This window comes from Culicoides brevitarsis, chromosome 2, assembly GCF_036172545.1.
Source record: "Culicoides brevitarsis isolate CSIRO-B50_1 chromosome 2, AGI_CSIRO_Cbre_v1, whole genome shotgun sequence".
Classification (NCBI taxonomy): domain Eukaryota; kingdom Metazoa; phylum Arthropoda; class Insecta; order Diptera; family Ceratopogonidae; genus Culicoides; species Culicoides brevitarsis.
The window spans coordinates 39,235,497-39,249,414 of record NC_087086.1 but is presented as its reverse complement, the minus strand read 5'-3'; the positions used below and the strand labels follow the sequence as shown (position 1 = coordinate 39,249,414).

At 23.6% G+C, this 13,918-nt stretch overlaps 2 protein-coding genes across 2 annotated transcripts in view; both read left to right on the top strand.

Annotated features, from left to right (window-relative positions):
* Window positions 1-13,918, top strand: part of LOC134829122 (uncharacterized) — a 106,897-nt gene that overhangs the window by 17,904 nt on the left and 75,075 nt on the right. The gene's annotated exons all lie outside the window — the stretch shown is intronic.
* Window positions 7,537-8,019, top strand: LOC134832450 (dynein light chain Tctex-type 5-A). The gene is made up of 2 exons (XM_063846467.1): window positions 7,537-7,801; window positions 7,854-8,019. The coding sequence occupies exons 1-2, from the start codon at window positions 7,578-7,580 to the stop codon at window positions 8,017-8,019; spliced, it is 390 nt and encodes a 129-aa protein (XP_063702537.1). The 5' UTR covers window positions 7,537-7,577.

Here is a 13,918-nt window from a genome sequence, read left to right as displayed (position 1 = left end):
TTTTTTTTTCGTTGGTCTATCAAGGCAGGAGCAAGAACAAGGCGGGAGAAAAACTGCATGATAAATATAAATGATATGCCGCATACTGTGAGCGCGCTTTTTCCTGCAAGTGATACTTTTAACAATGCCTCGTGACAGGGAAAAACGCAAAGAAAAGAAACGAGTGAGACATTTTATTGTTCTTGAAGGCGAAAGCGAGTGACAACAGGGGAGAATCGCACGCTGCGAACAATGAAGCCACTGTCTACTTTTCAATTTTTCCTTCGTTTCGTTTTTTTTTCTCACGGATAACGAGAAAGAAGATAATTGAAATCCGTGTTTCGCTCGAAGGAAGAAAGATGCTTTTTTTGTCGTACATGAACACTAATTAACCCATATCGAGAGCACGGAGCGATTTCGTCGTGTTTATCTAATTTTTCCTGACTGCACAAGGACACCGGGCGACGCAAACAAAGATTGATGATTGGGGATATTGATTGCTTTTTCCCACACAATCTCTTCGTTAAATGGTGTCAAGGTCCGGATCGTCGTCGCTGCTGCGTTGATGAAGTTACTTGTTCAGCAAGGAAACATCTATCACGGAGATTTATTTCGCTTTTATGCAAAACCAAATTAATTTACGAGAGAGAAAAGAGCGAAAAAAGGTCTTAAAATCACACGCGAGAAGACAAATATTTGCGATTAAATCTAAACATGCAAGTAAATTATTCCAACTTTTTTCATTCCGTGTCATCGTTTTATCCCTTTTTCGCAAATTTTTTAAGAAAAAAAAACGCGAAGAAAGATTACCGTGAAGAATTTCCTCACTTGATATTTGCTCTGCAATAAAGGTTAGATTAACGTGCTGGAACGTCTTTTTGGGCGCAAATCGTAAATTATCTCATTCATCTCTTTTTTTATTTTTTTTTGGAGGAAAAATTGAATTTTTAAAAAGTTTTGGTGTCTTTTTGACATACAATATTTTTATTTTAATTTAATTTTACAAAAATAATTAAAAATTAATTTTTAAAAAATTCTAAAAAAAAAATTAAAAAATTAGAAATTTATTTTTTTTTTTTTAATTTTAATTTATTAAAATTTTTTTTTAAAAACATTTTTTTTTTTAAATTTGCCAAAAAGAAATTTTATTTTTTTTAATCTGATATTTTATTTGCCAAATTAATTTTATTCATTAAAATTAAAAAAGAAAAGTCTAAAATAAAAATTAAATTTTTAAATATTTCCAAAAAATATTATTAATTAAATAATTTAATAAAAATAATAAATAAAAAAATTATTTAAAAAGTAAAAGAAAATAAAATTTGTAAGAATTTTAAAAAAAAAAAAAAATTTTTTCCTTATAAAAAATTAAAGAAAATTTTTTTAATTTAAAAATTATTAAAGTTTTAGAAGTAAAAAATAATTTTCTAAAAAATAAACCAAACATAAAACCAAAAATAAACCAAAAATAAACACCTAACCAAAAATAAATTTTTGAAAAATTCTAATAAAATTATTCAAAATTTGTAAAAAAAAAATTAAAATTTTTTGCTAAAATTTTTATATGATTTGATTATTTTTTTTCAATTTAAAAAAAAAATAATTTGGTAATTTGATTTTTTATTTGCCAAATGAATTTTAAATATTTCATTAAAAAATAAAAAAAAGTTTAAAAATTGTGTAAAAATTTATAAAGAAAAATTAATTTTTAAAAATAATTAAAAAACAATAATAAATTAAATTATAAAAATTTAAAATCAATTATTAATGAAAAATTTCATATTTGAATAATTCATAAAATAATTTTAAAAATTTGTAAAAGCATTTTGTTAATAAAAGAAAATTATTTTTTTAAGTATTTTACAAAATAAACTTAATAAAAAAATTAATTAATTAATTTAAACAAATAAAATTTATTAAAACTTTTTAAAATAAGAAAATATTTCAAAAAAATTGAAAATTTAAAAAAAAAAATTTAATTTTAAAATATTTTCAAAATATCAGAAAAAATAAAATTTAATAAAAAAAATAATTAATATCCTGAAAAATAATTTAAAATACAAAAAATTCAAGAAAAATTTTTAATAAAAAAACTTTCATCGATTTCTTGAACAAATTTAAATTTTCTCTTTCACACAAAAAAAGGCACGAATACTTTTAAAAACTTTTTGCGCAAGTAACGAACGATAATGAAGTAAAACAAAAATGTAAAATGAGAAAAAATGAACCTATTTAAGACATCAGTCGGTCATTTATTTTGTTTGACGTTGCCACTTGAGACACTTTTTAAAGGTCTAATTAACGATCTTCCTCACTCACTTTTTAGGGACTCGAAAAATCTAAATTACCGGCAAATTGAAAAAAAAAAAACGAAAAATAAAAAGTTACGTAACGCCAAAGAAAATAACGGAAGAAAACACGGAGAGAGCTATTTCATGTTACGTTATAATAAAATCTAAAATATTGTGACAGAATTCACCGGGGAGAGACCGCAAAAAGTTTTCTCTTTCTGCACAGAAAAAAAAGCACACGGAACACATTTTAATGTTGGCAAAATTGTCGACCGCCACGCGCAAAGGGCCCAAAAACAAATTTGTGTGTCATTTTCTGGCGTGCGAGAGTGGAAAATCAAGTCTGGCACTTTTTTTCGTATTTTTTGGCTCAGTTTTAGTTTTTTTCGTGTGTGATTATTGTCCTACATTCATTTTTTACTTTTTTTTATTGCACATTTAAATTTTGTTTTATTTACCAATTTTTTTCTATCCGTTCTCCTAATTCTCCGAGCACATTTGCAACGAGCGACAAGAGTAAACAGGAAATAAATCTAGATTGTCACGTACGGGAGAGAGAAAAAGTGACAACTCGGGCAATGCAGTAGAAAATAAATATTGGCGCGGAACAAGAAACGAATGTGGTTGCGAGCGAAAGAGCAAAGTCGGCTGTGTTTGTTGCACAAAAGTGCATCAGGTGTGCGCGCGACCATTTTGATGTCATAAATTTCAGGTTGGCTACAGGAAATTGTGTGAGAACAAGCACTCACGTTAAATAGAAAATGAGGCGAAAAAGGTGTGAAAGACTTGTCAATATATATTTTTACGGCGCGTGAGATTTGTTGGCGGAGACATAAATTTTTAGCGGAAACAGCACTTTAGTAAATTAGTTTTTTTTAGCAGAGTTTGGGAGATTTTTTTTTTTTTTGAAGTAAATTAATTTAATTTATTTTTTTTTTTATTTGATTTAAAAATTTAATTATAAATTAATAAATTAATTTTTTTAATAAATTAAAATTAAAATTATTTTTTTTTAAATTAATTAAAATTTTTTTTAAATTTTTTTTATTTTTTTAAAAAAATAAATTTAATAAATTATTAAAAAAATTTTTATAAAAAAATAAATAATATTAAAATTAATTTTTTTAAAAATAATTTTTAATTTAAAAAATTTATTTTTTTTTATTTATTAAGGCCGTTCCAAATTTTTTCCGATGTTTTTTCAAAATTCTCATAAGTAAAAAAAAATATTTTTTGAAATACTTTTAACATAATTAATTTAATTTAATTTATTAATTCAAAACTTATTTTTATTTTATTATTTAATTTATCTACATTGAATGAGATTATTATAAATTATTAATTAATTCAAAAAATTAAAAATTTTAAAAAAAAAAAATTCATAAAAATAACCGTATAAATTTAAAAAAAAAAATAAATTTAATAAATTATTTTTATTAATTTTTAAATTTTCGAAAAAAAAAAAAATAATATTAAAATTAATAAAAGGAAAAAAATTTTTTGATAAATTATTTAACTTTTTAATAATTTATTTTCGGCTTTTTTTATTTATTAAATCTATTTATTTTTTTTAATTTAATTTTTTACTCCGAACTCATAAAAAAATTTTTTAAAAATATTTCAACATTTTTTATACTTATTTTATTTTTTTTATTTTATTTATTTTAAATATTTTTCTTTTCAATTAAATTAAAATAAAATTTTTTAAATTATTTTTTTTAATTAAATAAAAATTTAATAAAATTAATTATTAAACAAATTAAATTAAAATAAATATCAGACTAAAAAAATTAAAAAAAAACAAAAAAAAAATATTTCTCAAAAAAATTTTAAATAAAAAAATCGATTTAAATAATTACAAATTAAATCTCATTTAACTTTTCGAATTTTTATATAATAAAATTTTCCATTTTAATCCAACAATGAATAACAAAATACTCTTAAATTTTTAATTACACATTTTTTATAAAAAAAAATAAATATAATATACCCGCAGGAAAATCAACAGTTAAAAACAAAAACCTCACTAATCCCTTTTGAAAATTTATTTTTGTGTGTGATTATGTCATCTATCCTCTTTTCCATTATTATTAATACAATTAAAACAAAAACCAGACAAAAATCCATGAACGAGATAAAAACGTATCATTTACGAAAAAAAATATTTTTTTATTATTTTTCACATTTTTCGAGGTATTAGACGGATCAATGCAAAAATAATAATATTTAAAAAATAATTTTTTTGTCGGTAAATAAATATTCGCAAAATCGAACTGATATTCAAAAAAAAAAAAAAAATGCGATGAAACGAACGCGTGTTTCTCAATTTAACGGCTTAATGTTGCGTGTAACAAAAAAATCCATGAAAATAACAAACTTTCTAAAAAAAAGGATTTTCTATGGAATTGAATTTCACGGATATTCACAATAAAAAAAAAGTTTTTTTTTTACTTTTTGTGCTTTGACGACAACAAAGGATTACGAAAAAAAATTATTTTATCTAAAAAAAAATTTGAAATTGCAAGCCTCATGCTTAAAAAGTTGAAAATTAATAATTTTAATGGATTTTGGTAGTTTTTCACGGGATTATCTCCGTTCTCTTGGTGTCTGCTAAAAATTTGCAGATAATTAAAATGAAGTTTTATTTCACATTTTTAAATGAAAATTGATGATATTTTCAGTGCCATGATGTCGCAACGTCACATAAAAGTTCAAATTCACGATTGATTGGAGAAGGAGACAAAGTTCACGAGACTTTTCTCATAAAAAACATTCCCCGAAGACAGAAAACGACGAGAAATCGAGAAAAAGGGGCAAAGAAGACAATTTCCTGCTGTTTTAATGTTATTTATTCCACTCGAACGGAGACAATGTCACTCTTTTGCTTCGTTTTTTTGACAATGTCGACGTGTAAATGCTCATTTTCGTCAGAAAAATGTCGTTTGGAGCGAAGAAAAAAATATATGGAGCGCAACAATTCACGGAAAAAGCGACAAAAACAATACCAAGTTTGCGTTTCCTGTTCGATTCGAAGGAAATTCGACTAAAAATGGATTTCAATCAGACAAATTTCATTTTGAGAGCGTTTCAATTAGACGATTGACCACTAAACACATCAAAAGGGAGTTAATCCAGTCGCATTACTTACAAAGATTGAATCGATCTGAAAATATGTCCTTTCACACAAAGCTGTCTTTTGTTTCTCTCTCTCGGAACATGACTTGCTCGGTGCGGTTGTGAGCTTTTGTGTTTTGCACGCGCGCGTACGGATGCGGAAATTGCAAATGACATGAAAAGGAGAGAAACGACATGAAAGGAACGAACGTGCAAACTCGGATATTTTGCTTCGAAGAAAAGGAAGAAAAGTGTTAAGCTGGGATTTTGTGTGGTAATTTGATGTTTGTCCTTTTGTGAGTCGTTCATTGTGAGGGGTTTCGTCAATTTTTCTTTGAATGACGGGTTGAATGAGGAAATGATGGGGGTTTTAACAGGCAAGAAGTGATTTTCTGAAAAGATTCAATGAAGAAAAACAAAAATGTTAGAATTATTCAAATGAATTTATAATTTTTTTTTATTTTAATATAAAAAAAATTTTTTTTAAAAATAATAAAAAAAAATAATTAAAAAAATAATTAAAAAAATAATTAAAAAAAATAATTAAAAAAAATAATTAAAAAAATAATTTAAAAAATTAATTAAAAAAATAAGTAAGAAAAATAAAAAATTTTCATACAAAATCAAGTTAAAATAATTTAAAAAATTCCTCAAAATTTTTTTCAATGCATTTATTTAAAAATCTTCAAGTTAAATTTATTTATTATTTTTTTTAATTATTTTTTAGGTCAAAATTTTTATACCTAATTTTTATTAATTAAATATTTTCACAAAATTTCGCATTTTCTAAAAATAAAAATAATTTTTTTTTTTGAAAACAAATTTAAAAATAATTAACTTGAAAATTCTTTTTTAATATTTAATTAATTTTTCTATGTTTTAATTTCAAATATATTTTATTTTTTTGTTTGAAATTAAATTTATTTTTTTTTATATATAAATTATTTATTTTTAAATGAAAATAGAAGATTTTTTTTTTTTTAATTTTTTCATTTGAAAAATTTTTTAATTTTCATTTAATTTATTTTTCATTATTTTATTTTTTTATTTATTTCCTAAAAAATGTTTAAAAAAAAATATCTAAATCTTAAATAAAATTTTTATTAAATCTAGTATTTTTTAAATTGAAAAAATAATTTGATTTGAAAATAAATAAAAAAAAATTAACTTTTAAAAAATAAAAAAATTTAAAAAAATTAAAATTTAACTTGAAATTTCTACAAATTTTAATTTTTTAAAATTTATTTTAACTTTTTAATTATTTTATTTTTTTATTTTTATTTTATTTTTTTTTATTATTTTAATTTTTTTTTATTTTTTATTAAAATAAATTAAAGATTAAAAATAAATATTTTTTTTAATTTTAAAAAATTAAAATTTAAAAGAAACAAGAAAAGATGAAAATTCTCTTATTATATAGAGAAAAAAAACTTTTATAAATGAAGAAAACTAAAATAAACCTAAACAAAAAATGAACAATTTCGCGTGACAACCAATATTTCTGAACTTCTTTAAAACTTTCTTTTAAATTTATTTTTACGTCAATTGCTACAATAACAATAAAAAGTGAATTTCATCGACAAAATATTTCTCATAAAAAATTCAAAAGCGCTTTTAACAATTTTCCATCAATTTCTAAACCTTAAACGACAGACTGAAGAAAAAATAAAAATTTTATTAACAAACAAAAAATATTTTGACCGAATTTTATTGTTTCGAAACTAAATTATAACCTAATTATTTCGCCATTATTGCAAAGAAAAACTCGAACATGGCAACAAAAAACGAAAAATTCAATAAAATATGTAAATTTGCCGCACATTAAAAGGGTAAACAAAAACAAAATGTAAGAAAAATTGCCGCACGTAAATGTTTTTGATAGTTAATGTTTGTCATATTATTTATATTACAAAATTTCTTTTTAGGCAGAAACATTTTTTTTTTCATTAAAATTATTTTTTTACGTTAAAAAAGCGAAAAATATTCCTGCCTGATGTACTATTGCCCTAAAAATTGCTGGCAATATTAACAACAAACAGATTTATAAAAAAAAACCGAATGACGACGACTTTCATGCTTCAACCAATTTCCAATTACGTCCATGAACGTTCATTTAGTTTTGCATTTTAACTCTTTACAAAATGTTGTGTTTTTTGCTTTTTCCTCGTAAAAAGTGAAAGTTTAACGGAAAAAATGGAATCGACGCCTCCGCCAGCTCCTCGCCCAGTTCGTTACATGCCCAGCTATCGCATGTGTTCAAAAAATCCCTTCAAACGCGAACTTTGCGAATACGAGATGAAACGAATTGTCGACCGGGAGATGAGAAATTATAAATATGACAGCGAAACGGCAGATCAAGTCTGTCAAACGCTGTGTGATAAGATCAAAGAAACCGTTAAAAATCATAATTATGATCGGTAAATTTTTTTTAATTAAAATTTCATGAAAATTTAAAAAAATAAATTTTAGATATCGAACAATTGTCATGGTTTCCCTTGGAGAAAAAGCTTTACAAGATTTCGATCAAAATTTGGGATTTTTAGTAGATCCTGAAAACGACAAGTACGCCACCTATGTTTTAGATCGCCCGGATCTGTTTGTTATTGTTGCCGTTTATGCTGTTTATAAAGAATAAAATTGTTGAAAAATAAAGTTGTTGTTAGTAAAAATCTTTAAAAATTAATTTTTTACTCGAATTTTAACCTCAAAATGCAGTTGAGTGATAAATTTCACAAAATAAATATTTGATTTCTCAATTTTGTCGAGTCACAATTTTGCGCAGCTTTGCTTCAGTTGAAAAATATACAAAAATTTACCTTTTGCCCTTTTCAGTTTTATCAAACGCAAGCAGTGCATGTTTTCAGGAGTGTAAAGGCGGGAAAAATTTTAAATGTCAAATTTGGCGCCAAAATTAAAAAAATTTAAATGAAGTTAATTTGTCAAAAAAATTTATAATTAAATTAAATATTAAAAAATAATTTAAAATAATTATTAATTAAATAAATTTTTAAAATTGATAAAAAAAATTAATTCGTCAAAAAATAAAAAAAAAATAATTTTAAAAATCTTTAAAAATTTATATTTAATTTTAATGAACAAAAAAAAATTAATTTAAATAAAAAATAATTTTTTTAAATTAATAAAATAAATTATAAACAAGTAAAAAAAATTAAGTAAAAAATTAAAATAAATTTAATTCATCAAAAAATTATAAAAAAGTAAAATAAATAAATAATTTTATTTTAATTCAATTTTAATAAACAAAAAAATTAAATATACTAAAAAGAATAAAAAAAATTAGAAAATTGATTTAAATCAAAAAATATAATTTTTATGAAAAAAAATTAAATTAAAAATTAATATAAATTGAATTTAATAAAATTTTAATTTTAATTAATTATTAATTAAATAATTATTTAAAATAAAAAAAAATTATTTTTAAAAAATTAAAAAAAAATAATTAAATCTAATTTTAAAAAATAAAATTAAAATTAAAAAAAAATTTAATTTAAATTTTTAAAAAATTCAAATTTTTCCCCAATGCACATTTCTCTATAATTACGCTACAGCCCTGCAAATAATTTCCAACACTGTGACATATTTCAGCGGCATTATCTAGCGTCGCCATGAACGACAAAGTTGGATTAAATATCACAACGATAATAAATTGCCTTACTGCCGCTCTCCTATGATTAGTCTCATAAATTTTTCGGGATGGCGATGCGCGTCGTTCGCCCGCATCGAAAGTTTTCGAACGCAAAAACATAAATAAAAAATGATTGAAATTAGACTCCAGCACACTTTTTACCTTGCCGTACCTTACCTGTTGCCAAATCCGTCGTTTTTTGGGTTTGGATGAGGAGGAAAAAGCACACAGAACGAAAATTCCGTAAGGTATTTATTTTGTGCGACGCACGCAGGAAACAATAGACAGGCAACACAATAAGTATCATTTAGCGGTATCATTAATTAGTCAAAGGCAATTATGTTGTTGATTGTTCTGCTGGGAGCACGAAGCGAGGAGGAATGTGTGTTTTTTGTTCATTATTACATTAAAGTGCTTTATTTACAAATTCCTGCAGAGAAAAAAAATATTTTTAATGAGAAAAGTTTTCTACAATGCAATCGAGTTTGACACAAATTTCTCATCAAATATTGATTTTTCAATTTATGAAAGTTCATTTGATGTTAAAATGAATTTTTCTTTCAATTTTAATGAAAAATAAGAACTTTTTTTTTTTAATTTTGACAAAAATCGTAAAAATGTGCATTGGGATATATTTAATAAGGAAAAAAAATTATTTTAAATTTTTGAAAAAAAAAAAAAAATGGCGGCAATTTTTTTTTGCCCAATGCACATTTTATAGTAAATATTATTCAAATTTTAAAATGAATTTTGTAAAATCAAATTCTTTTTTTAAATTTGGCGCCAAAATTTTGCCCAGTTAACATAAATTTTGTGATCTAATAACAATTTTTTTAATAAACAAAAAAATGGCGCGAAAATTGATAATTTTTAAATAATCTAAAAATGGCGCCAACTGATTTTTTTTATCCAATACACAATTTGTTTAAAAATTTAAGATCTTTTCAAAACTAAAAAAAATATTTTCTTAAATAAAAAAATATTTATTTAAAAAATTTTGAAAATAAATTTTAAAATGGCGTAAACCGAAAATTTTCAAATTTTTAAGGTGTTCTCTTTAAATTTGTTATATTCATGAATTATTTTAAAATTTCAAGAAAATGGCGCCAAAATTAATAAATTTTTTAAAAATCTAAAAATGGCGCCAACTGATCTTTTTACCCAGCGCACAATTCATTTCAAATTTAAAGATCAACGATCTCTTACAAATTTTTGACAAATCCTCGTCGCCATATGAATAAAAATTCAAAATTTTACCATTTTATGACTTTCTTTTCATGTTAAATCTGCGTCATAATTTTTCAAAGTCTGATTGTTTTGATGGTTTTTCCTACCTTTTGACCTTCTCATCAAAAAACCTCATCTTTCTTCGGCAAAAAGTCATTACTTTTGTACCCTTATCAAACACAGCCGCTCATCATATCATGTCTCCGCCAGCAGAAAAGCCAAAAAAAAAGTGAATGACCACGGCAATCACAACAACAACAACAATAACCGACATGATATATCATTTTCCTCTCTTTTCACTTCGTCATTTCATTTTTTTTTGTCTCCACACGAAAATAAAAAAAAACAGATCAAATACCTTGTGGCAACCCGTAGTAGATGGTAGATGACACTCTGATCTGACATATGAACTAAAAATGGACATTGTTGAATTTTTTTTTCGCCATGAACATGCAGGTACCCATGAAAATTTTTTATATATTTCATCGTCATCATCATTAAACTCAACAACAACAACAATGAGCGCAAAAAATAAATTAGATTTATGGGCGCTCGCAATTTTCGGGACAAGCGTGTGTGGGAGATTTTTACCGAAACCGCAACAAACAAAACGTGTCGTCGTCCTTAAATCCATCGTGTAATTGTTTCGGTCACTCGACAAATAAATATTTTGTTAAAAAGAGATTTATTCTCTTTGTGCGATTTTTTTCATGGGAAAAATGTTGGAGAATGAATCAAGGAAGATTTTAATCGTATTAAATTCAATTTAAAAATCTTTACGCTTAGGAAATGTTTTGTGATAAGAAATCTTTCTTTTTTTCGTATAGAAAATGTGTTTTGATATTAGTAAGGGAACGTAATCAGTTTCCTGACATTTTTCTAAAAAAAACATCTGTGCCGGTATTAAATTCCCAACTCAACAAAAGAAAACAATTTAGAAAAAAATTGTCGTAAAAATTTTTTTGAGGTCCAAAGCACATTTTTAGTTATTTTTTTAAATTAAATTATTAAAAATTTTCATCCCAATGCACATTTTTTTAAATAAAAATTGACCCAAAGCAAATTTTAAGAGTTTATATTGCTCAGAATGAAAAAATTTAACCCAATGCGAAATTCAAATTTATTTCTCAAACTTTAATTTGATTTTTTTTAAATAATTTAAAAATGCCCCAATGCACATTTTAGGCATATAAAATATTTTATATACAAAAAAAAATTTTTTGATTTTTTTTTTAATTTTTGCCCCAATGCACATTCTAAAACAAAAGTATTTTTGGTTATAAAGTCTCATTTTTTTTTTACTTTAAAAAAAAATATTAACCACGTGGTTAACCCAATGCAAATTTTGGATTTCTCAAAAAAAAAATTCTTGGATAAGAAATTTAAAATTTTGTCCCAATGCACATTCTAAAATAAAATTATTTTTATTTATTAGCTTTAAAATTTTTTCTGAGTTAAAAATGCAAAAAATTTAACCACGTGACTTAACCCAATGCACATTTTGTTATTTTTTATATAAAATTTTATTTTTTGAAATTTTTTTTAATTTCTGACCCAATGGATATTTTGAAAAATATAAATAAACCCAATGCAAATTTTAAAATTTAATCCCAATGCACATTTGAGAAATTCTAACCTCAAAAACGACATTTTTAGTAATTTTTTCTTCTAAATGCAGTAAAAAAGAGTTATTTTAACAAATATTTCGTAATATTAAAACGACAACGCCGACGTCAAAAGAGAAGAAATAAACTCACTGCCAACCAGCAACAAAGACGGAGTAAATTAAATTTCCTTTTCACATCATTCCCCTTTCGTTTCGTCGTTCGTTCGTTCTCTTGAGGCATGCAGTTACAACACGTCCTCGTCGTTTGTTTGTGTTTCCTTACCTTGAAAATTTCCTCTGGATTTCTCGTGTAAGAAACCCATTCAAGAGATGAAATATGTTTCGATGTGCGGGAAAAATTTAAGTAATGCCAACTAGAAATGCGATGAGAAGCCGGCACACGCTCACAGTCACAGATGATGTGAATTAAATAACTCAACCGATTTCGTCCTTTTTTGATCTTGAAGTGAGTGTGGAGTGACACAACACAATAAACAGTGAGAAATAAAGATTGTGTGTGCAAAGAAGTGAATGAATGAACAAAGGGACAAAAGTATAACCACATCATCATAAGGGTATATCGAGGAAATTTGTAAGATAATCAAGTATATCGAGGGTTATTGGGTCGATGATAGATGTAATTTTTCATGTTTTATTTAAATTTTGTTGATTGACGTGTGAGTTTTAGCAGAAAAATGTTTTTATGAAGAAATTTGTTGTAATTTTTATTTATTTTTTTTATTAATTCATTTATTTATTTATTTTTTTTTTTTTAATTAAAAAATATATTAAATTATTTTCAAACAATTTAAAAAATTCTAAAATAAATAAATTTTATTTTTTAAAATTATTTTTAAATTAAAAATAAATTTTTACTTAAATTTAATTAAAAAATTATTTTCTTTAACAAAAAAGTAAATTTTAAAAAATTTAAATAAATTTAATCCAATAAATAAATAAAATAAAATAAAAAGAAAAAAATAATAATAAAAATTAATTAAAAAAAATAATTTTAAAAAAAATAAATAAATAAAATATTAAAAATTAATTAAATAATAATTTTTAATTATTTTTAATTTTAATAATAATTAAAATACCACTTGAAAAATTTTTTTTAATTAATTATTTCAATTTTAAAAATTTTTTTTTTTTTATTTTAATTAAAATTTCTTTAATTTATATTTTAAAATTTTATATTTTAATTTTTTTTATTTTATGTTAGATTTTTTATTTTATTAAAATTATTTGCATTTTTTTAATTTTTTTTTTTATTTGAATTTTAAAGAAAAATTATTTATAACGAAAATTAGCAAAAATTCTAAAAAATATTTTTAAACTCAGGTTTTAGATAAAAATCAATTTTAAGATATCTTTCGGATCATCTTTCAACAATTTTTCTTCAAATGCTGAAAAATTATCCTAATTGACGACTAAAAAGCACGAACTTACCTAAAACGTCACAAAATCAAATCAGAAAAAGTAGTTTCTTCCTTTTCGCTTTCCATCAAGCGCTTAACAAAGTGCGAGCTATTTACTTATCAAATTTCATGAATATGTGACAATTCTCCTACATTCACGTCCTCGTTAAAATATTCCATTAGTCTGATGTGCGTTCGTGCTCTTCGTTACTTACTTAATCGCAGCTGCTGCTGCTCACATTTCGGATCCATATCCATCCTTTTTTTGCTCGTTTGTTTTTTTTTCTTCGGTGAATTAATGTGATTAGCCAGCGTAATTATTATTCAAGTAGCCACTCGCTTACTTATCCAAGCAAAAAAATTAATTTCCAAAAGAAAATCCGAAACAGTCTGCAAAATAAAAATGCCTTCAGGTCACTTTCGCTTGATTATAATTAATTTACGGCGGCGAAGTAAAAATGTTGTTTAATCAAGTCCTTTGTTTGTTTTCGTCGACAAACACAAAAATAGATCAATTTTTAACCGAAAAAAAAATTTTTTTGCGTTATAAATATTTTTTTTTTTTGGGAAAAGTTTGCTTCATTAAAGAGCGAAAAGTGAATAAAACAAAAGAAAAGCTGAAATCTAATAATAATCA

Bases quoted from the DNA above. Each gene is read 5' to 3' on its own strand.
- LOC134832450 (XM_063846467.1), top strand. From the start codon at position 7,578: ATGGAATCGACGCCTCCGCCAGCTCCTCGCCCAGTTCGTTACATGCCC. The intron at 7,802-7,853 runs GTAAATTTTTTT...AATAAATTTTAG, and splicing joins AAAAATCATAATTATGATCG to ATATCGAACAATTGTCATGG.